This window comes from Trichosurus vulpecula, chromosome 2 (genome assembly GCF_011100635.1).
Source record: "Trichosurus vulpecula isolate mTriVul1 chromosome 2, mTriVul1.pri, whole genome shotgun sequence".
Taxonomy (NCBI): domain Eukaryota; kingdom Metazoa; phylum Chordata; class Mammalia; order Diprotodontia; family Phalangeridae; genus Trichosurus; species Trichosurus vulpecula.
Window position 1 is genome coordinate 130,420,976 of NC_050574.1, and position 22,513 is coordinate 130,443,488.

At 38.2% G+C, this 22,513-nt stretch overlaps 1 protein-coding gene across 3 annotated transcripts; it reads left to right on the forward strand.

The window, feature by feature from the left end:
* The first annotated feature begins 301 nt into the window (after window positions 1–301).
* Window positions 302–21,027, forward strand: LOC118840036 (NXPE family member 1-like). 3 transcript variants are annotated; one of them, XM_036747542.1, is made up of 6 exons: window positions 302–419; window positions 1,745–1,850; window positions 13,480–14,213; window positions 14,682–14,743; window positions 19,893–20,108; window positions 20,465–21,027. In XM_036747542.1, exons 2-6 carry the CDS (start codon window positions 1,755–1,757, stop codon window positions 20,998–21,000), a joined length of 1,644 nt encoding a protein of 547 aa, XP_036603437.1. In that variant the 5' UTR covers window positions 302–419; window positions 1,745–1,754; the 3' UTR covers window positions 21,001–21,027. The 3 variants fall into 3 exon arrangements, with proteins under 3 accessions (XP_036603437.1, XP_036603436.1, XP_036603435.1); XM_036747541.1 differs by lacking the exon at window positions 302–419 and adding an exon at window positions 1,584–1,676 and having other exon boundaries at window positions 1,769–1,850; XM_036747540.1 differs by lacking the exon at window positions 302–419 and having other exon boundaries at window positions 1,591–1,850.
* Window positions 21,028–22,513: the final 1,486 nt, after the last annotated feature.

Consider the following 22,513-nt stretch of genomic DNA (forward strand, 5'->3'; position numbering starts at 1 on the left):
TGAATCCAAATCTGAACCTAACCTAGCTTAATTGAACACAGTCCAGGCCCTGCACGTCCTCTACATGAACCTTTGGACTCTTCTGCTGGGAGATATGATAAGCCTTGATCAGGGAATAACGAATCTTTGGACTGTCCCATTTGGAGGCATGATAAGCCTTCTCCAAAGGATAACAAACACTCTTGATGTTAAACATTTGGAGATACTGCCCTTCTGGGAGCCTAGCCAGCTCCCAAAAATAACCTCCCAATGGGAATATCTGGGGTAGTTGGCAGTGAGCTCTGTTCAATGCCCTGTTTAAGGATCCAGGTGGGTGAGTTGCATTGGAATCTCACCCATGGAGAGGACGCTTTGCCTGGGACCCTCCTGCTTGGAACCCTGATAGCTGTACCCCAGGATACCCCAGCTTGGAAAATCAGGTGTAGGCACTTCCCCAAATTGGTGATATTTTCTGTTTCTGTCTGTTTTGTTTCTGCTTTTGCTATATTAGTTGTGTTATTAGGAATTGTTAGTTATTGCTGTTGTAAATCCAATGTAGCATTCCCCGTCTTTTAATAAAAGCATTATTCCATTGCGAATGTGTCTTATTGTAGGCGGGAATCCGAACCTAACTAAGGTTAATTGCACACCAGTCCCTGGTGTTTCCTTAGGCACCCAGCCTATCTCAATATAATCCTTTCAAGTGTCTTTTCATTGTGGCCCTCCAACCCAGCCCAGTTATTCATTCTCTGTTACCTCCAGACCACCCCTGGCTACTTGCCACTCCCTAATGCCATTCAAATCTTCTCACAGTCTTTTTATGTATAAATGTACCAACCTTACCCTCATTAAATTGCACAGATCCTTAGAATCTGGCCTGCTTGTATTGGTGTCAAAAATACAAGACTCAGTAGAAATCTTTCCCATCCAACCAGTGTCATAATAAACCTGCTACTTGCACTGAAATAAGGCTTGAGGGGTCAAAATCTTTTGAGGCAAACCCTCCCTGTACCCTTGCATTTCGGAATTCCTAGCAAACCTAGACAGCATCCGTAGGGGGCTCTTTTGTCCACAGGTACAGTGACTCCCAATTCCTAACCTGAGGCTAGAAAGACAAGATGAGGGTAGCCAGAAGTGAGGGGCAGAGTAGATCATGAATAACCCAAAAAAAGAAAATTTTCAAGAACTCTGTTTTCATAGGGAAATACAACACCACAGTAAAATCTTAGTGATAATGTTGATAATAAATGAGGGAGGGGGAGAAAAGGTGTTAGTGGACAGGGAACTAGGAAGTTTTTGGAAAAAAAAATATATATATATATACATACATATGTATATAGTCTGCCAAACAGTTTCAGTAAAGGAAATAAGCAATAACATTGTTCAACATAAAATCCTGCTATTTTAAAAAAAAAAAAAAACCTTTTCCCAGCTCAACAAATCTCCAATGGTCTAACAGTAGGCGTGTCTTTTGTAAATTAGTGACTGGGAAAATTCAACAGTGAGTTCAGAAAATTTATTTTCTAAGCAATTCTAAATGGTTGAATGTCGAACCTTACGCATCTCCTCAATGTGGATTTCTCCAAGAGCTGATGACACATTTCCAGAGCCAGACAGATAACGTCTGGGAAGGAGTTGCAGTAGATGTGAAGAACAGGTTCCTGGAAATCAAGAGCTATTAAAATGAGGGCAGATGAGTATGAAGAAATGTCTTTTTCCTTGGGCTCCTGGATGTATTTCCATCTTTTATGTTCATTTCTTATAGGATTCTCACTATGTCTTCAAATAGGATTGCCTGGAAAATACTGCTAATGCTAAGCTCCCTGTTAGCTATGTGGGTGTTCTTTATGGCTTCAGGAAATTTCTCAAAGGTAGGAATTATTTTCTTTTTCAGTATGATCTTTTGCTAGACCAAGACAAAACTGAATTGCAGAGGGAAGGGTCAATGGGATATAGTACTCCTACTACTACTATTACTACTAATAATACTACTATTGCAATTACTAGCATATGTGTACGACTTTAAGGTTTGCCAAATGCTGTCTATTAATTAACTCATTTGATCCTCACAACCAACCTGTGAGATAAGTGTTATTTTATCCCCATTTTACAGATGATGAAACTGAGCCTGAAAGAGTTTAAGTAACTTGTTCTCTATCACACAGCAAGTATGATATTGAACTTGAGATAATAAAATAGAACAGTAGATAAATGCATTGATGTTTATGACATGAATTCCACCCAAGGTGTTTGAAGCAGTATTTCTGTGGCTACCAAGTGGCTCCAGAATTCTTTCTTTTCTACCTTGGGCTAGGATGCTATTTGTGAAGCATATTCCAAACCCTGAAAGCCTAACCCTCTGGGCTGGAGGACATCTTCTTTATGTGTCTCAAGCTCAATTTACACACTAAAGCCAGCCCCAAGAGATCACAAAACTGACCCACAACTTGGACATTCCCAAATTCAAAATTAATTTGTTTGGTAAAAATACAGAGCAATAGACTGCCTCATTGTGGTGATGGAATTTCTGGACCCCAAAAGGGTCTGAAATATAGTAACATGGTATCAGTGTCAAAACCTTGTATGCCATTTCTGTTCTTTTGACAATGAGAGGAATTTCAGATAAGAACAGCAAACACCTGTTCAGACAATTTGCTCAGCTGGGTAGGGAGGCAGGGTAACAGGGTGGCATCCTTCTTCAGGGAGACCGAGGAGATTAGGATCATAAAATCATAGACTTCAAACTGGAAAGGAACTTGAAGTTCATCTGGTTCAACCACCTCAATTTACAGATGAGGAAACTAAGATGCAGGGAGATTACACAGTTTCCCAAAAATCACACAAGTAATGGGACTTGAACCCAGGTCCTCCGACTTGAGAGCCATTAATCTTTCATTATACCATGATGCTACTTAAAATATGGCTGAAAAATAATCAAGAGATAACTAAAAAGCATTCTGAACCATAGTATTTAGACTTTTAAGGAAACAAGCAATCCAACCCTTTTTAAAGGTAGAAAAATTGAGTCGAGAAATTCAGTGACTGCTGAAAAGGTCACATTACTAGTTAGTGGCAGAGCTAGGACTAGATCTCAGATTTTGTGAATACTAATCCAGTTTCTTTTCACTGGGTAAACTAAAATAAATCAACTTATTATTTCATTCATTATAGATGCCAACATCATAGTTCTCAGGCTTGTTCACTCCTTTGGTGTGTGTCCCCTCCTCTCTCCCTAAATGGAAAATCCAGAAACAGTCCATCAAATTCAAAGATGGCTCATCTTTGGAAATGGGAATTCAGTCCCCAGTCCCTGAGAAGATTTTCAGTAGCTCCATATTGCTTTGGTGTTTAAAGTCCTGGCTATAACCTACTTTTCTGGATTTATTTCACATTATTCTCCTTCACATGCTGTAAATTTTGGCCAAACTGCATTACTTTGGTATTCCACAAACTCATTACTTCCTACTTGCCTTTGGTTGTCCTCCTTGCCTAGAATTCATTCCTTCTTTACCTCATCTTTTAGACTACTCACTTTACTTCAAAGATTGGGTCACATCCCACCTCTTGTAGAAAGGCTTTCCTGATCCCTTAATTGTGTTTCTCTCTCTCTCTCTCTCTCTCTCTCTCTCTCTCTCTCTCTCTCTCTCTCTCCTGCAATTACCTTGTAGTCACTTTTCTGTAAGCTCTTGAAGAGCAAGAATGGTTTCATTTTTATCTTTCTAGACCTAGCAAGGTGCCTTAAACACATTTTAAGGATTATTGAGTTCACTTGTGTATGGATCCCCTGTGTCTGCCAATGTAAATTATCTCCTGGAGTAAGGTAGTTAAGGAATTTGTCTAGTATCACACAGTCAGAATGTGATAGAGTTGGTAATTGAAGTTGGTAATTGAGTCTTCTTGACTGAGGTCAGTCCTCAACCCACTATATCACTCCCCTTGAACTCGGTTGCTACTACTGTATTAGGGCTTGTTGAATTGAATGGAATTCTCTTCCCTTGTCTGTAAAAGACCAGCCAGCAAAAAGTATAGAAGAAAAAATAGGGGTCATTATGAGTCACAAATAGGTAATATGACACTGGTTAAATTATTGAACAAGTGTTAAAGGAAAAGAAACACGGTACTCTGTCTGACAGCTATAAGCCCGCCAGAAATATTTTAGTAAGTAAGCTGTTGTTGTTGTTGTTCAGTCATTCAGTTATGTCCCACTCTTTGTCACCCCATGGACTGTAGCACAGGAGGCCCTTCTGTCCTACACTACCTCTCAAATTCTGTCCAAGTTCATTTTTGTTTTTTCCATGACACTATCTATCCATCTCATCCTCTGCCATCCCCTTTCCTTTTGCCTACAATCTTTCCCAACATCAGGGTCCTTTCAAAGGAGTCCCACCTTCTTAGTATGTGGCCAAAGTATTTAAGTTTCGACTTCAGCATTTGACCTTTCAGTGAATAGCCTTAATTAATTTCTCTAAGTATTGGCTGATTTGACCTCCTTGCTGTCCAAGGGACTCTCAAAAGTCTTCTCTAGGACCACAATTCAGATGCATTGATTCTATAGTGCTCAGCTTTTTTGATAGTCCCATTCTCACAACCATACGTTGCTACTGGAAAAACCATAGCTCTAACTATATGGAAATTTGTTGCAGGGTGATGTCTCTGCTTTTTAGTATGCTGCCAAGAATTGCCTTAGTTTTTCTTCCAAAGAGCAAGTGTCTTTTAATTTCATGGCTGCAGTTACTGTCTACAGTGACTTTTGAGCCCAAGAACATAAAATCTGACTCTACTATCATTACTTTTCCCTCTATTTGCAAGAAGGTGATGGGACCAGTTGCCAAGATCTTACTTTTTTTATGTTAAATTTCAAGCAAGCTTTTACGCTCTCCCCTTTCACCCTCATCATCCTTTTCACCTTCTACCATCAGAATGGTATCTGCATATCTGAAATTTTTGTTATTTCTCCTGGTAACCTTAATTTCAGCTTTGATTCATGTGGCCTGGCATTTCCTATGATGTTCTCTGCATGTAAGTTAAATGAATGAGATGGCAATATACAGCCTTGCTGTACTCCTTTTCCATCTTAAACAAACCAGTTGTTTCATGTTAGGTTATAATTATTGCTTCTTGTCCCACACACAGGCTCCTCAGGAGACAAGTAACATGATCTAGTATTCCTGTATCTTTTAGGACTTGCTACATTTTGTTGTCAACCACATAGTCAAAGACTTTAGGATAGTCAATGAAACAGAAGTAGATTTTTTTTTTCTGTAACTCTCTTGCTTTCTCCATAATCCAGAGAATGTTGACAATTTGGTCTCTAGTTCCTCTGCCTCTTCAAAAAGCCGACTTCTCTTCTCTTCTGTAATTCTTGGTTCATATATTGCTGAGGCCTAGCTTGCAGAACCTTAAACATAACCTTGCTGGCATGTGAAATGAGTGCAACTGTTTGGTAATTTGAACATCCTTTAGTATTGTTCTTCTTTGGGATTGGGACTGAAACTGATGTTTTCTAATCCAATGTTGTTTTCCAAATTTGCTGGCACATTGAGTTCAACACTTTAATAGGATCATTTTTTAGAGTTTTAAATAGCCCAGCTGGAATTCCATCACTTCCATTGGTTTTATTGTTAGCACTGCTTCCTAAGGCTCACTTGACTTCACCATCTAGGATGTTTGGCTCTAAGACAGTAACGACACCATCCTGGTTATTGATGATGTTAAGATCTCTCTTGTATAGTTATTTTATGTATTCTTGCCACCTCTTCTTAATTTCTTCTGCTTCTGTTAAACCTTTACCATTTTTGTCTTTCATCATGCCCATTTTTGTATGAAACTTTCCCTTGTTATCTCTAATTTTCTTGAAGAGATCTCATCTTTCCCATTCTGTTGTTTTCTTCTATTTCTTTACATTGTTCATAAAAGAAAACCTTCTTATCTCTGCTTGCTATTCTCTGGAATTCTGAATTCAGTTAAGTATATCTTTCCCTTTCTCCTTTCCCTTTCCCTTTCTTTGTTTCCTCAGCTATTTGTAAAGCCTTATAAGATAGCCATTTTGTTTTCTTGCTCTCCCTTTTTTTTTGGATTTTTTTTTGTTCCTGCCTCTTGTATAATATTACATGCCCCTCTCCGTAGTTCTTCAGGCACTTCTTCTACCAGAGCTAATACCTTAGATCTATTTATAATTTCCACTTAAGATTCATAAAGGATGTTATTTAGGTCATACCTATATGGTCTGATAGTTTTCCCTAATTTCTTCTAGTGATAATAGATCATTTTTCTTAGTAATTGAGAAGTGAAGGGAAAGAGAGTTGGAAAGACAGCCTGATAAAAAAAAGGATCAAAGGAAAGATTTTTGAAGGTAGGTATATTTATAGGTAGATAGAGACAAGCCAGTGAAACAGGAAAAATTGAAAGTGTTTGCATATGAGAAGATGATTGTTAGAGTAAGATCTCAAAGGAAGCAAAAGAGATTCATTTAAAGGTGCTGGTAGAGCAAGGGTTATTAACCTCTGTGTGTGTGTGTGTGTATGTGTGTGTGTGTGTGTCTGTGTATGTGTGTCTGTGTGTGAAAGACAGAGAGAGAGAGAAAGAGAGATAGAGAAAGAGAGAGAGAGAGAGAGAGGGAGAGAAGACTATAGACCCCTTCTCCAAATAATAATTTAAAGCATGAAGTAAAATGCATTAGAATTAGTGTGGGAACCAATTACATTGCAATGCAGTTATCAAAATACTTTACAAACAAGTTCAGGGACCTGAGGCTAAGAGTACTTGCAATACGATCAGCAGCTTTAGTGCGAAGGAAAGATACCTTTTTCTCTTTAACTGGAGATAAAGAAGAAAGATTGAGTAATGGTAATTCTGAGAAAAATGTTTTAGGAAGTCACTAGGATTTAATAGGATTACATCTATAAAAAATTATAGGCTATGACAAGAGGAAATAGAGTTTTGCTATGTGTAGGGTAAAATGTACCGTCTCTACAATGTCAAGTACGTTTAATATTTTAGGAAGGAGGAGGATGAAGATTTGGGAAGGAAGGAATTTAGCAGAGTTGGAAAGGGTAGAGATGCTGGGCTTCTTTGGCAAGGTTAGTCAAATTATAGTTGAAGAAACTCCAGGAATTCTATTCTCTGCTGTCATTAATCCTGGGCAAGCCACTCAGCTTCTTGGGTCTTCAATTTCTTCTTTTGTAAAGCAAGGAGTTTAGAGTTGATAATCTCCAAGGTACTTCCCAGACCACAGTATTCAAATTGGTTTAATTTGATTAGTGAGGAATCATAATGTTATTTCCAGTTCTTTTGTTACCTAGAGATCTGTCCTTTGCCAAGGAATTTAATTTCTTCTGGCCTCAGTGTACCTCAAAAGCAATAAAAGATACTACTTGTCTGGCCAACAAGAAGTGTTTGGTAAATTTAGCCTGGTGTTGAGTAGGTAGGTAGATAGTGCTAGATTGCACATTGGTTAGAGTACCAGACCTGGAGTCAGAAAGAATCATCCTCCTGAGTTCAAATCCAACCTCAGATATTTACTAGCGATGTAACCTTGGGCAAGTCACTTCATGCTGTTTGTCTTAGTTCCTCATTTCTAAAATGAGCTGGAGAAGGAAATGGCAAACCACTCCAGTGTTTTTGCCAAGAAAACCTCAAATTGGGTCACAAAGAGTTAGACACAACTGCAACCACTTAACAACAACAACAAGAGAATCAAGAACACTCCATTTGGAGTTAGTAAATTTAGGTTCAAACTCTGCACCTACTACCTTCTACTTGTGTGAATTTAGCATGTCACCAGAAGTTTTTCTGGGTTTCAGTTTTCCCATCTAGAAAACAAGGTGTTTGGACTAGATTAATATTAATTAGAACTGATTATCAGCAGTTTCAGTTGAGTAGTACGTTCAGAAGCCAGATTGCAGAGGGTTCAGAGGAAAGAAAGAAGGTTAAGTGAGATGTGGAAGACAGATACAAAGGAATAGCTAGTGGAGTTGACAGTATCTAGTGAGGTTTTGTTTGTTTTTGTTTTTTTAGGTTAAGGAGACAGGTATAATTACTGGTGGTAGGGAATGAACTTTCTACCTCTAAATACTTTCTTACACAATGCAATGACTGGGAGCCTTGGAGAAAAGTTGTGTCATTTTGTTGAGATTAGGGGTGCTCGCAACCCCAAAATAGTGACACACCAGGTCCTACCTGAATGAATATGACCCAAGACTTCTTGCAGCCAAAGAAAAACAAAGTTTATTAAAGACTGACCATATTGGGGAGACTCTTAAGGAGCCTGAGCATTTGTATCACTATTGCCAGTGGGCCAGATTAAATCTGAGCTAGACTGAAATCTGAGCTAAATAGAATCTGAGCTCCTTCATAGAGGCAAGATGGATCTTATATACAGAAAGACTGTGGGAAGGATCTAGGGTTGGCCAAGTAGTCTGGGGTGATGGGAGGAGGGGTGTAGGGAGGGTCTTGAGGAGGAGTCTAAGGAGGACCTTGATTGGACTGGGGTGACTAAAGGTCAGGCTCCTGAACCAAGAGAATGGGATTGAGAGTGAGAAGTAGCTGAAGGCTATCTCGAGATAACAGACAATGGAGGGTTAGGCTTGGTTAATGGTAACAGAGATTTGCACCGAGATAATGTAAGGCTTATGGCCTCAGGCAAAGGCCAGATCTTGTGGGAAGATTCAAGGAGAGTAATAGGGGGTTCCCAGAGCCTACACCCCATTGATTTCAGAGTTTATGAGAGCCCTCAAACATCAATGCCAAGCTTACTCAGACCTTTGTGTCAATTACTGTAAGGAAGCCCCTTAAAACAAAGAAACAAAACGTTCTCTTACTCCCTCATGTACTTTGATCCAATGTCAATAGCTTCCTTGCTGTTTTTCCTGACTGGGCATTTTTACTGGCTGTCCTCAAACTTGTAACTCTCTCACTCTTCAACTCTGATTCTTGGCTTTCCTGGTTTCCTTTAAGTTTCAACTAAAGTCTCACCTTCAGCAAAAATCCTTTCCCACTCCTCCTTAATCTCAATTCTTTCCCTTTGAGGTGGTCTCCAATTTATCCTGCATGGATCTTGTTTATATATAGGTATTTATTGGTTCTCCTCTATCAGACTGAGACCTCCTTAAAGGCAGGGGCTTTTTAAAAAATTTTCTTTGCATCCCCAGTGCTTTAGCACAGGACATGGCCCATTGGTATTCTTTGGTCATGTCCTACTCTTCATAATCCTGGGGGCTGTACTGCACACGGGGTTTTCTTGGCAAAGATATTGCTGTAGTTTGCCATTTCCTTCTCCAGTGAATTGAGGCAAACAGATTTGCTCAGGGTGTCACACAGCTAGAAGTATCTGAGGCCAGATTTGAACCCAGGAAGATAAGCCTTCCTGACTCCAGGCCCAGCCCTCTATCCACTGAACCATCTAGCTACCTCAGAATGGCATAGAGTAGATGCTTGATAAATGCTAGTTGACTCAATGATTGCTTCTTCTCTCTTTCCTTTGCTAGATCTTCATCCATGTCAATTCTGTGGATATTCCTCAAGACTGTCCTGGGCCATCTTCTCTTTTCTCTATCATATCACTCAGTGACCTCATCCTCCTCCTTGGGTTCAGTTATTATCTAATGTAGAATACTGTCTGATTTAAAAATCCTGCGCTAGCATCTTTTGTGAGCGCTAATCCCATATCACAAACTACCTCCAGGACATTTCAAATGAGAAGACCTATAAGCATCTCAACCCAGCATGTCCAAAGAAGAAACCATTATTTTCCCCTAAAACTTTATCTGTCATCCAGACTTTAAGGGCACTACCATTCTTCCACTCAGTCAGGTTTACAACCTTACTGTCATCTTCAACTCTTCATTCTCACTCTTCCCATATATCCAAATCAATCCATTGCCAACATGTGCAAGTTCTATCTTCATACCATCACTCATGTAAGCTCCCTTCTCTCTACTTTTATAGACAACACCTTATTTCATGGCTTCATCACCTCTAGCTTGAATTATTACAATATCTAATAATACTCCCTGTCTTAAGTTCCCCACCCTCTCCAATCTATCCTTTATGTATCCACCAAAATGATTTTCCCAAAGTAGAAGATTGACCATATCACTTCCATACTCAGTACATTCCAGTGGCTCTCCATTACTTCTAGAATCAAATAAAAAATGGAATTTTTTGGCATTTGCAACTCTTCACAACATTGTCCCTCTTAATGTTTCCTGTCTTCTTGCAAATTATCTGTGTCCACACATTCTGTGGCCCAACTATACTGGCCTACTTACTGTTTCTTATACAAGAAGCTCCGACTCTTGTCTCCTTGTCTTTGAACTGGCTATCCAGCACACTTCAGTTTCTGGGAGTCTCTGGATTCCTTGAAGACTCAGTTCAAGCACTGCTTTCTTTAGGAAGCCTTCCTGACACTCAGGCTGCTACTATTTTCTCCTCTAATGTTAGCTTTTATCTTCTTTATACATGTTTTGTTCTTGTGTTCTTCTATGACTGTGTAGTCTCCTCCTATTGGAGTGTAAGCCCCTTGAGGGCAAAAACTATTTAGCTTTTGTCTTTATATCTTTAGTGCTTGCTACATAGTAGTTGCTTAGTAAATGATTTTAAGTTGATTTTTTTTGCCAGTTTTGCTAAACTGTTAAATGAGAAACATGCCATAGATATAGTTCTCCTAGACTTAATGATGCATTTAAATTGAGAAGATAGAGATGGGTCTACTGTAGATCAGTGGTGTCAAGCTCAAATACACATGGGATGACTAAACTATACATAAGGATCCCTGTAAGCCGCATACTGACTTAGAAAACCATATATTAACAATATCTGTGTTCTGTTGTGTTTTTATTTATTTTGTTAAATATTTCCCAATTACATCTTAATCTGGTTCCAGCCACCATATTTGGGAGTATCATGGGCTGGTTGAATGTTTGACAGTGTTGCTCTGGATAACAATATAACTAGATGGATCTAGGACTAGCTAGACATAATGGGAAATCATTTATTGTTCAATATCGATGTGGCAAGAAATCTGTAGTAGAATACTTGGCCCTGTGCTTTCTAATATTATTATCAAAGATTTGGATTAAGGCATTAAATATCATATTCATTAAATTTGTAGATGACACAAAGTGAGGAGTGATTACTAACACACTGGATGATAGAGTCAAGATCCACAAAACACCTTGACATTGTAAATCCAGTGTTGACAAGTTATGTATTGTTATAGTTTGCTCACCACTTTTCTAGAACATTGGGCTGAATCCAATAAGATGAATTTCAATAGGGATAAATGCAAAATGTCACACCAGCTCAAAAAGTCAGCCTCACAAATAGAATCTAGGGGAATTATGATTAGGGAGTAGTTTGTTTGAAAAAAAATCTGGGCATTTTAATGGACTATAAACTCAATCTGAGTTGGTAGTATAATTCAGAAGACAAAAAAGTTCAAGCAGACTTTGATTGCTTTAATAGAGATACATGCACCTTCTAGGAGATTGGTGAAAAGTAAAAGGCCTTACGTACTCTGCCACAGATAAGATGACATCTGAATGTGATGTTTAGTTCTGGGAGCCACAGTTCTAGAAGGACATTGATAAGCTGGAGAATATGCAGAGTAAAGCAACCAGAATAGAGGAAGGCTTTTAGTCCATGTTCTGTGAGAATTGTTTGATGGAACATGTTTAGCATGTAGAAGAGAAGACTCAAGAGGGACATAACAGGTGAATTTAAATATCTGAAGGATTTTCAAATGGAAGAAGGTTTAGACATGTTTCATTTGGTCCCAGAAATCAGATCTGACAGCCATGGTTGGAAGTTCAAAGAGGAAAATTTAGGTTTGATGTCAGTCAGTTAATAAGCATTTATTAAGCATCTACTGTGCTAAGTATTGGGGATACAAAGAAAGACAGTCCCTTCCCTCTAGGAGCTCACAATCTAGTGGGAGAGACAACATGCAGACAATAATTAGAGTTATCTAAAAGAAGAATGGGCTCCATTGAAAGACAATAGGATACCTCATTGGAGTTATCCAAGCTAGGGATGAACAACTATTTGTCAGGTAGGTTAAAATGCAGATTACTTTCAGGTATGTGTTGGACTGGTAGTTAGGGTCCCTTCCAGCTCCCAAATTCTGTAATTTTGTAGTAAGGTGCATTGGTAACTAAGGTGGGGCCAATGAAGGGAGGTCTGATTATATCTTCATTCCCAAGTAGGCCCCAAAATCCTAGCTACCAGGTGCTAAGCCGAAGTGGGCGTGAAGCCCCCAGGGCCCTAAGGGGAGTTGCTTAGACCAGAGCCAATAGTAAGAGCTTAAGTTCTGGTGGCTCAGATGACATTTGATGATGGCTAAAGAGTGCATAAAAAGGGAAGACAGGGCTATTTGCAGAGGGATCTCACTCTTGGTGGTGTGCTGTTGTGGAGACTCTTGGCAGCTATAGTTAAGAGCCCTCCAGCTTGTAAACCCAGATGTTCAGACTTTGTTAAACTCTGGTAACTATGCATCGAGATTTGAATCAGACAAGGTCTGTCTGCTGATGTTTGTAATTTGTTTGTGTTTGCTCTGAAGTTCAGAGTGCTGGCTCTTTCCCCTGAACTAAGTGAATGATATTTGTATGCTGGATTAAAGTAAGATTGTTAACAACTTAACATTGCTTTCCTTAGTAAAGCAGATCAAAAAAACCTGGGCTTGCAGTGTTCCTGTTGTTGGGTTTGTGTTCGTTTTTCTACCCCACAGCAGCTGCTAGCTGAATTGTTGAAACATAAGGAGACACAAAGGCATTTACAAAACACAAAATCCTTACCTTAAGGTAACTATAATTTAGTTATATCTTGGCTTATTTGGCATAACTTATGGGAACATAGCTCCAATCCTTTCTTCCTTGTTTTCCCCCTTTCGTTGTTTCATCCTAAACCTCTGGTAATGGGTTTACTTGTTGTTTGCTTAACCATGTCTGATAAATGGATCAATAAGCATTTGCTAAGTGTCAGCTACATGCTGAATATTATGTTGGGCATGGGAAGAAATAAAGACAAAAATAAAATAGTCCCTGGCCTCAACAAGTTTATATCCTATTGAGAGATTAAACATATAAGTGTGTGTGTGTGTGTGTGTGTGTGATATTATACTATATACAAAGTGATCATATAACAAATAAAAAGTTTTTTATTTGTTTCCTTTTGCAGGATCTGGGGAGTATTATCAGCCAAGGAGATCAAGAAAGGCTTTATAATCTCACAGTTGGTCAACACTGGACTTCTTTTTCCAGCTTTCCTCTTAATCTCTCTTTATTTCAAGCTGATTCTTACTTGCTAGCTCATCTGTCTAATTGCTCTAAGGCTCTCTTCTCAGGTGGCTACGTCCAAGTGTTAGGGATCAAGAACAATAGAATAATGAAGATTGAAGATGAGAAAGTTGTCATTCAGAACTTTGTAAAGTCACCTATCATGATGTTCAAATTGAGACAGTTTCTATGGTCTGCATACATTGAATTATGTTTCTTGTTGTTTCAGTTTGGGCCTACAATAAAACTTCCCATCTCTGTACATCAGCAGAACATTTCGAAAAAGCTCTTATCTATTGATGTGCCACTCACCACAGCCATGGCACCCACAGAGATCAAGAAGAAAACAAACAAAATAATCAGTCAGCTAGACCAACTTATCCCACATAGATCATTCTCCCACATGAACACCACCACTAGTGCAGCCCACAGTGTGGCCACCATCTTTAATCCAAAGACCACCTACTGCAGGGGAGATCAGCTAGATATTCTCCTGGAGATGAGAGATTTTTGGGGGCAAAGAAAGGAATATGGAGGAGACTTCTTAAGGGCCAGGATTTCTTCCCCAAAACTGAAAGCAGGAGCTTCAGGAAAAGTGACTGACTTTAACAATGGCACCTACCTTGTCAGTTTCACATTATTCTGGGTGGGCAGAGTCTCTGTGTCTCTTTTGCTCATCCACCCCAGTGAAGGAGTGTCTGCACTCTGGAAAGCAAGGAATAGGGGCTATGATAAGGTGATTTTCACAGGCCAGTTTGCCAATGGCACATCCCAGGTCTTCACTGAATGTGGCCTGGTTTTAAAGACAAGCGCTGAATTGTGCCAATACCTGGACCACCGAGATCAAGAAGCCTTCTACTGTGTGAGACCTCCAAATGTATCCTGTAATGCATTAACTCATATGAAGAGCAGGAATAGTGAAGTTTCTTATCTTAGTATAAAGGAGAAAACCCTTTTTCAAAGGTAAACAGAATTTCAAATATACAAGCTGATGTAGATAGAAAAGCTAGGGTTCCATACTTCATGTGAAGATTCTTTTCCTAACTGATCTATATTAATGCAGAGTTAGAGTCACATGAAATTAATTCTTAGAAAGAGATATTTCTGGGAAAGCATTTTCTTTTATACACATTCGTAGTTTTCAAAAAGTGACTGATAATCACTGGATTCTTATAAACCAGTCTTGGTTTTCTGGTATCTAGAAAGAGATATGATAGGCTAGAATTGTATGCAAAGATCTTCAGTTCAAATCTAATTAAAACGAGAGTAGCTCACATATATGAACTTGGAAGTGTTGATTGTAAATGTCATTATGCAAACCTAGAGGTTAATAGCAGAAAGGAACAAAGTAGGCAGAAGTTTAGAAAAGACTGGATGTGGGCTAATCAATAAGGCCTAAGAGTGATAAATTTATCTTTCTGTCTTTTGAAGGTCCAATGTGGGGATCGAAATTATGAAAAAGTTTAAATCCATTGTGGTATCAAACTGTAACAGTAAGTCAACTCTATGCTGTACTGGGTGATACTTGATCCCTGGTCTTTTTAAATGAAAATTTTCTCTTATATAATTTTCACTCAGCATAAATCAGAATAGTTAGCAAACTATGCTTCTTTATTTAAAAAAAAACACTGAATGCAAGGAAATGTTTTTAATCAAAGTCAAAGCCAGTCTTCATTCTGGGTTCAACTATCTCTCTGCCATCAGCACCATCTCAGTAGTTAGAACTTCTTTTAGATTGTATGTAACTGAACAAGATGGAAGAGCTTAAACTTAGGACTTATTCACATCTATACACACTCTCAAATGTTTTGATGGAGGTGCATAGAATCATAATTAGAAAGCTCAGATGGTTTGTGTGTGTGTGTGTGTGTGTGTTGATTTTTATACTAGTCCTTTGGTTTAACAATCTTTTTTCCTATACACCAGAAATTCCATTCATTTTTAGCAATCAAGCTCCAAGGGTTTTTTTTTAATTTCTCTTAGTGAAACACCCCCAATTTAAGAGTCTGTAAGCTTTTCTTCAAACTTTCAGTTTTGCCAAGTGAATTTCAGTAATAAACACAGATCTTCCTTACCTTATTAAATAGAGAAATTTCTTCTAAATTGTGTGTAAAATAAATCTCAGTAAAACATTTGACCAGTGGCTTAGATGATTAAATCTGAGCTTTGATACTTAGAAAAGAAGTCTCTCAAAGACTAGATTAAAAAATTTTGGTGAGTTCTAATCTCTTTGCTTCTGCCCAACTTCTTATACCCAATCATTAGCTATCTTCTATAAATTTTACCTTTTTAATGATTTGTGTCTGTCTATTTTTCTCTATCTACTTCAATCTCTAATTGAATCCCTAATACCCTAATGCCCTCATACCTAATTCAATCCCTCCCTCCAATCCATGTTTCCCACAATTTCCAGATCCATGCCTTATGCATAGTTTAGTTCGTGTTTTTCCTCTGTTCCAAATAATTCCAGCAAGATCATGAACAACGGGGTTCCATCTTACCCTTCCAATCAATGAGACACTGCCCTTTCCATTTTTCCTATAATTGAGCCTCATGAATATCCCCTATATAAGGCCTGAGTTTTCTCTTCCTCTAGACTCATGCCCTCTAACCTAGCCTTAATTTCAACCTTAATTTCCACTTCAAATGCCACCTCCTCCAAGCCACTATAATTGATCTTTAATAGTCATGAATGATCTTTCTTTACACAAATTTCACATAGAACTTTGTAGGCTCATCTCTTATGCACCAGTATATTATTTACATTAGTTGTTTATGTTTGCGACATATTGGTTGGTTGGTGGTTGTCCTTTGTTCTAGAACAGGACCAAAATGACATCACTATGTTTGAGTCAAGTTACAATGCATCTGACTGTGGTTGATCAGTCCAATATGAGCTTGGAACGCTCTACCACAGTCTGGGCACAAATAATCCATGTGAACGTTTGTGGCAGATTCTCTAAATTTGCACATCTCAAGTTTCTTTTTAGCTACTTCAATTCTTCATTGTTCATAGAACACAGCACCTTCTCTGATGAGGGCACAACATGCTGGGAAGTCCTGTGCCCGTGTCTCACATGTCAAACAAGCAATTCCAAAGTTCTTGAGAGAGATTTTGAGAGTGTCCTTGTATCACTTCCTCTGGCCACCATGTGAGCTCTTACCCTGTATGAGTTCTCCGTAAAATAATCTTCTAGGCAAGCCTACATTTGGCATTCAAAAATGTGGCCAGTCCGTCGTAATTATGCTGTCTGTGGTAAAGTTTGAATGTTTGGAGATCATTCCATGCATAGAGACAGCCAGAGAGAATGCCCAGAGCTGAGAAATGGAATTTCTTTGTCATGGTACAACCAGGAAGCCAGTGTCACTGGATCATAGAGTATGTGTTGGGGAGTAAGGAATAAGAAGATTGTAAAGATAGGAAGGGACAAGATTATCAAGGAATTTGAATACTAAACAGAGCATTTTCCCCTGGAGACAATAAGAAGCCACTGGAGTTGATTGATGGGGGGGGGGCGGGGTGCAGAGAGAGAGAGGACATGAGACCTTAATTTTAGGAAAATCACTTTAGTAAGTGAATGGAAGGTGAATTAGAGTGTAAGAGAGACTTGAGGGAGGCTATGGCACTAATCAAGACTTGAGGTGATGAAGGCCTACACTAGAGTAGTGGAGCGTCAGAGAAGAGAATGGGGTGTGTATGAGAGATGCTGCAAAGGTGAAATCAGTAGGCCTTAGGAAAAGATTGGAAATGGGGAGAGGGGTGATGGATAGTGAGGAGTCCAGAATGAGTCTTAGATTGTGAGCCTGATGGACTGAAAAGATAGTGTTGCCCTATACAATATCAGGGAAGGTAGGAGTTGGTGGGGAGGAAGGTTTTGGAGAAAGATAATTAATTGTGTTTTGGACATATTGATTTTAAGATGTCTATTGAACATACAATTCAAGATGTCTGAAGGGTAGTCGGAGATGCAAGATTAGAGGTCAACAGAGTAGCTGGGACAGTATAAGTAAATATAAGAACCATCAGCATAGAGATGATAATTAAATTCATGGGAGCTGATGAGATGGCTGGGTGAAGTAATTCAGAAGTAGAAAAGAAAGGGGCTCAGGACAGAATCCTAAGGGATATCTACAGTTAAAGGGTGTGAACTAGAGGAGGGTCTAGAAAAAGGAGGTAAGGACCAATTAGGTAGGTAGGAGGAGAACCAGGAGAGAGTGATGTCCCAAAAACTCAGCAAGAAGAGAGTGTCGAGGAGGAAAGAGTGATCAGCAGTGTCAAAATATGCAGAGAGGCCAATGAGAATGAACATTGAGAAAAGGCCATTGGATCTGGCAACTAAGTGCTCATTAATAACTTTGGAGAGAGCAGTTTCAGTTGAATGATAAGAATTAAAAACCAAACTGTAAGAGTTTAAGAAGAGAGTAAGAGGAGAAAAAGTGAAGGCACATATTGTAGATAGCCTTTTTGAGGAGTTTAGCTATAAAAGGACAAATAAATATAGCAGTCTAGTTAGCAGGGGTGGAAAGATGAAGTGAGATTTTTTTTTTCAGGATAGGTGAGAGATGGGCATGTTTGTAGGAAGTAGGAAATGAGCCAGTAGACAGGGAGAGATTGAAACTAAGTGAAAGTGGGGGTGACAGAGTGGGCAGAGTGTTGGAGGAGATAGGCTAGAATGAGATAATTTGAACAAGTACAGGGATTAGCCTTGGTAAGGAGTAAGGCCACTTTATCATGTGAGAAAGAGGTGAAGGAGGAGATAGTGACAAAAAGCATCTGAGTGATAGAAGACGAGGAAGAGGGGAAAAGAGGGAGTTCATAGAAAAATGGCTTCAGTTTTCTTCTGTAAAAGCACAGTCAAAATTCTCAGCTGACAGAGTACGGGTATGTGGAGACATGGGAAGTTTGAGAAAAGATGGAAAGCTTTGGAGGAGCTGCTGTGGAGCATGGGGATAGTGAGTTGATAAGGGAGGTATAGTAGGATTGCCTAGCAACAACAAAGTCCCAGTTGAGGCTGTTTTTCTTAGAAGGAAGATAATTCAGTCAAGAATATTGAGTAATAGTAATATATGTAAAAGGAGAATAAGGAGAGGAGGAAGAGAAACACTTCAGGAGGATGAGGTTGTCTATAGTGTCAAAAGCTATGGAGAGGTTAAGAATGATAAGAACAGAGAAAAAGCTATTAGATGCATGAACGAATGAAAAAGTACTTATTAATTGCTTATTATGTGCCAGATGCCTAGGATACAAAAAACAAAGCAAAGAAAGTCATTGCTCTCAAGAAGTCTAATGGGTGAAACAACACAATTGAAAAGTGGTGGCCAGAGAAGATACTTTGATGTGGAAAGGTAAAGGTATGGTGAGTTGGGGCATAGGAGAGTAGAATTAACACATTCCATGAAAAAAATGCCAAAGTTAATTAGATAATGGTTTGTAACTCCAGAACTTGAGAATTAACTGAAGAAAACCTAGAGAAAAAAGAATATCAAGGAGGAAAGAGTGATCAACAGTGGCAAAAGATATAGAGAGGTCAAGGAGAATAAGAATTGAGAAAATGCTATCAGATTTGGCAACTAAGAGATCATCATTAACTGGAGAGAGCAATTTTGGTGGAATGATAGGGTTAGAAGCCAGATTGTAAGAATATGTGTGTGTTCATATACATATATATATATATATATATTCATATGCATGCATATAATATTCCACTTCAAATTACAAATTGCTCAAGTTTTACATTTTTGTGTGTACAAATAGATGCACATGGTCACACAAAATGCACATCAAGTTATGTATGATAACATGATATGAGGAGATGGGGATTTCAAGTTGAGCAAGTTTGCCTGTACATATGTGCATGCATATACACACATACATATGTACATGCATATATGTTTAATGTGAAGGGATGGCAATTTCAAATAGAAGATTTGTTTTTAAAGAGATGAAACTATGAAGGAGGCAAGCTCCAGGAGAAGAAAGGAGAAGACAGGATTCTAGAACATGAGTAGAAATATTGGTCTTGCCAAGGAAAAGAAAGAATCAAAGGAGGAGAAAATCAGGGATGATGTCAGGGGACTTTGAAGTGGAAAACATGGAATAACAGGGAACACGTGAGAGAGGGACTCACTTTTCTATTTAACAAGAAAGCAAGATCTTTGGCTTAATTATACCTCTTTGTTGAACTTAACGAAAACTGTTTCGCCAAGATCCAATGATCTTGGTAGTGCCAAGCCTTCATTTTTTACTAATTTTCCCCATTATTTTCTTTCATAGCCTTTGTAAGCATTTTAATCTTATACATGAACTTTGTTGCTAGGAAGCTAAGTGGTATAGTATATAGAGAATTGGAGCTGGAGTTTGGGGAAGTCCCGAGTTCAAATCCAGCCTCTGACACTTATTAGTTATTTGCCCCTAGTTAAGTCACTTAACCTTTATTTGCCTCAGTTTCCCCATCTGTAAACTGGGTAATAATAATAGTACCTACATCCCAGGATTGTTGTGAAGATCAAATAATATGATATTTGTAAAGCGATTTACAAATCTTAAAGTGCTACATTAATGCTACTAGCTATTTTTATTTTATCTAGTTGTATACAGTATTCTGCTGGTAACTTTATGTACATTGACATTTCTTTTATCAGACAGTGAAATGGAGAGAGAAAAATGCCATATTGGAATAAAGGTCCCTGTTCCCAGTGGTTATGCTTTGCAAGGGAGGTGGATTTCAGCATCATGTAAACTTACTCAGTTTAATGCTATGAATATAATCAATGATTGCTTGAAAGGAAAACTCATTTACCTCATGGGAGATTCAACACTACGTCAGTGGATACTCTACTTCCCCAATATTGTGAAAAGTATGTCTGTCTCATATATTAATTTCCAAACTAAAGCTGAATTTCATGTTGTTTAAAGTGGTATTTATTTGCATTTTTGTTTTGGCCTTATGAATAAATATATAACAATACAAACTACAGAAATATAGTTTTATATAGTTCATAAATATATTTTCTCATGTACAAATTATGAGGGAATTGAATTAGACTTTAATGTCCCTTCTCATTCTGTGCAAGACGGCCCTGCCCTTGATGGTTAGGAATGATGCTCTTACCAATCAAGTTCTTAAGGAGCAGGATACATGGTCGATCATATTTTTGAAAATATTACAGATATGTTCTTTTCCTGAAATATATGTTCATTTGTTTTTCATCAGCCCTGAAAGTTTTTGATCATCATGGAAGTGGAAAGTTTAAAAAACATGTACTTGTGGATGTAGAAAGACATATTCACATTCAGTGGAAAAAACATGGACATCCATTTGTCACTACACAGCTCTTCTCAATGAAAGATGATGAGTATGTTGCCCGTGAAATTGACAGAATATCAGGAGACAAAAACACAGCCATTGTCATTGCCTTGGGACAGCATTTCAGACCCTTTCCCATTGATATCTTCATACGAAGGGCCATCAATGTCCGAAGGGCCATTGAGCGACTGTTCTTGAGAAGCCCAGAAACCAAAGTCATCCTCAAAGCTGAAAACATAAGGGAGATGTACATCGAGGCTGAGAGATTTGGTGACTTTCATGGCTATATTCAATATCTTATTATGAAGGACATTTTCCAAGACCTCAATGTAGGTGTCATTGATGCCTGGGACATGACTATTGCATATGGCACAAACAACGTGCATCCGCCCAACCATGTTGTTGAAAATCAGATTAACATGTTTTTAAATTATATCTGCTAAGAGACAAATAAAGAAAATCACCAGGGATTACTCTCTGCAGATGTAATAGATTTACCTGATATGTTCCACAGCCAGAGAAAACCACATTTAAAGGAATAATTCCAAAGTTCCATTGGGTAAATTTATTAAAGAAGATGACACTCAGAGAATAGAAATTTGAATGATTAAAATTTTGAAAAAAATCTCTAAAGAAAGCTTAGAGGAAAAAGTAATATCATTTTTAATCCTGTGAAATATTATTTTGATGGTGCTCTCTGATTTCCACTGAGGATAAAATAAATAGAAGGAAACTTAAATAAGAGAATGAGGCACTTCTGGAACTATATGAGTCATGTCATATGAAGAGCTCCTACTGTTCCTATCAGCAACTCAAGCCAAGCACCCAGCAAAACATGTCTACACTGTCTTCAAATATAGCAAGCATATCATCCATGCCTTTATCCAAATCATTGGTTAAAAACAGAACAGCACAGCACCAAAGTAGGTCACTAGGACACTCTAACTGAGACATCCTTCTAATTTGACATTCACTTATACATGACTACCACATAGGTTCAGTCACTCAAGCACTTTCAAATCCTTCCAAATGTATCTTCATCTTGTTGACAAGAATGACAGAAGAGAAAGGTATTTACTTTCAGTTTAGCCAGGATTAAGGAAGGCTTTACAGAATACCTAGGGGGCAATGGGATCTCTAGGAAAGAAAAATTAATTATCTTAAAGGTCCTTGTAGAATTATCAGAAAGCTAGGTCAATGATCTCTGAAAGATCATTTGGAAGAAAAAAAAATCATTCTTCTAAAGGCGATGGAGGCCCATATAATACTGCACTAGGGTTAGTAAGCAGGTCCTAGAAAGGCAAAGATACCCTTGCCAAACCAAATTAAGAGAAGAAGTATGGAGTAGTGGGAAAAGTGATGAATCTGGAATCAAAATTACTTGGGTTTGATTTCCAACTTTGACATATATATTCAATCTGGAAATTATGGACAAATCACTTAATTTCTCTGGGCTTCTCTTTCCTCATTTGCAAAAATAGGATCAGTGATTACTTTAAAATATTCCTCATAGCATTGTTTTCAGGCATAAATATATAGGAAACTATGTCTCCTACTTCCTTAAGTCTGGGATCTTAAGAGCTTCTCAGGCTGGTTGCCTTGATGGAACATTGGGTTACTATTATGCTCTTTCTATGAAATGCAGTTTACTTAATCCTCACATCCACAAAGCTATTCAGATCTGCTCTTTGGGCTTTGAGGAATTTTCCTCAATTAGGGAAGTAAAAGAAAAAATGGAAAAAATGAAAAAAAAAAACCACTGATGAAATCAAGTCTTCAAGAAATAAGATCAGTGAAATGACTATAGAGATTCAGAATCTAAACAGAGAAAATGACACCCTGAAAGGTAAAATCAACCAATTGGAAAAGGAGACTCAAAAGCAAAATGATGACAGCAACTCATTAAAAATTAGAATTGAGCAAGTAGAAACTAATGACTCTATGAGGCATCAAGAA

What these genes read in the sequence shown, in the direction of transcription:
- LOC118840036 (XM_036747540.1), top strand. Translation starts at nt 1,728, where the DNA reads ATGTTCATTTCTTATAGGATTCTCACTATGTCTTCAAATAGGATTGCC. An exon ending in TGTGGTATCAAACTGTAACA is followed by an intron (nt 14,744 to 19,892) that starts GTAAGTCAACTC and finishes TTCTTTTATCAG; the next exon opens with ACAGTGAAATGGAGAGAGAA. An exon ending in CTTCCCCAATATTGTGAAAA is followed by an intron (nt 20,109 to 20,464) that starts GTATGTCTGTCT and finishes GTTTTTCATCAG; the next exon opens with CCCTGAAAGTTTTTGATCAT.